The 610-nt window shown below is 70.7% G+C and overlaps 1 protein-coding gene across 1 annotated transcript in view; it reads right to left on the bottom strand.

Moving 5' to 3' along the window:
• Positions 1-604, bottom strand: part of APEH (acylaminoacyl-peptide hydrolase) — a 27,615-nt gene extending 27,011 nt beyond the window's left edge. The window contains exon 1 of the mRNA XM_014538959.1: positions 5-604. Coding sequence (XP_014394445.1) covers positions 5-402 — 398 coding nt within the window. The 5' untranslated portion in view covers positions 403-604. The remainder of the gene's footprint in view (positions 1-4) is intronic.
• Between the last annotated feature and the right edge of the window lie 6 nt (positions 605-610).

Below are 610 nucleotides of genomic sequence, written 5' to 3'. Positions count from 1 at the left end.
CAGCTCGGCCTTCCGCATCATCTCCTCATAGGCCTCCTCGGCACTCTTGAGGGGCCGCCCGGCGCTGCCCGCGGGCGGCTCAGTGGGCGAGTAGAGGGACATGAAGGTGGGCAGGCTGTACTCACTGCCTGACTTGTAGAGCCGGGCGGGGCCGCCGTCCAGGGCCTCGGCCTCTGAGTCCAGGGAGGGCGAGGGTGAGTACTCGGAGCAGGAGGAGCGGTGCAGCTCCTCCATCTCGGCCGCCTGCCGCAGCTCCTCCGTGGGGGAGGCGTCCTCGATGGGCGACAGGTTGCTGGGTGGCGTCTTGGAGCGCTCACGCCGGCGCTGGGCCCGCAGCTCCTCCTTGTCGCGCCGCGTCTTGCGGACGGTGCTGCGGATGCGCTGCTGCTCCACCTCCCGCATCTTCTCCTGCTCGCGCAGCAGCTCCTCCTCCTCCCGCAGCTCCTCCTCCTCCGAGGAGTCCTCGATGGTGGGCAGCAGGGGCCCGTGGGAGCGGTGCCGGGCCTTGCGCTGCTGCTTCGCTTCCTCCAGGCGCTGCCTGCGGCTGGGGCTGCTGTCGCTGTCCTCCTCCAGGGAAGACAGGGAGGTGGGCGAGGTGCCCGAGGTGTAG

The sequence above is a fragment of the Myotis brandtii genome, unplaced genomic scaffold (genome assembly GCF_000412655.1).
Source record: "Myotis brandtii unplaced genomic scaffold, ASM41265v1 scaffold207, whole genome shotgun sequence".
Taxonomy (NCBI): Eukaryota; Metazoa; Chordata; class Mammalia; order Chiroptera; family Vespertilionidae; genus Myotis; species Myotis brandtii.
Note: the sequence above shows the minus strand (reverse complement) of the source record. Positions and strands in the feature narration are given on the sequence as shown.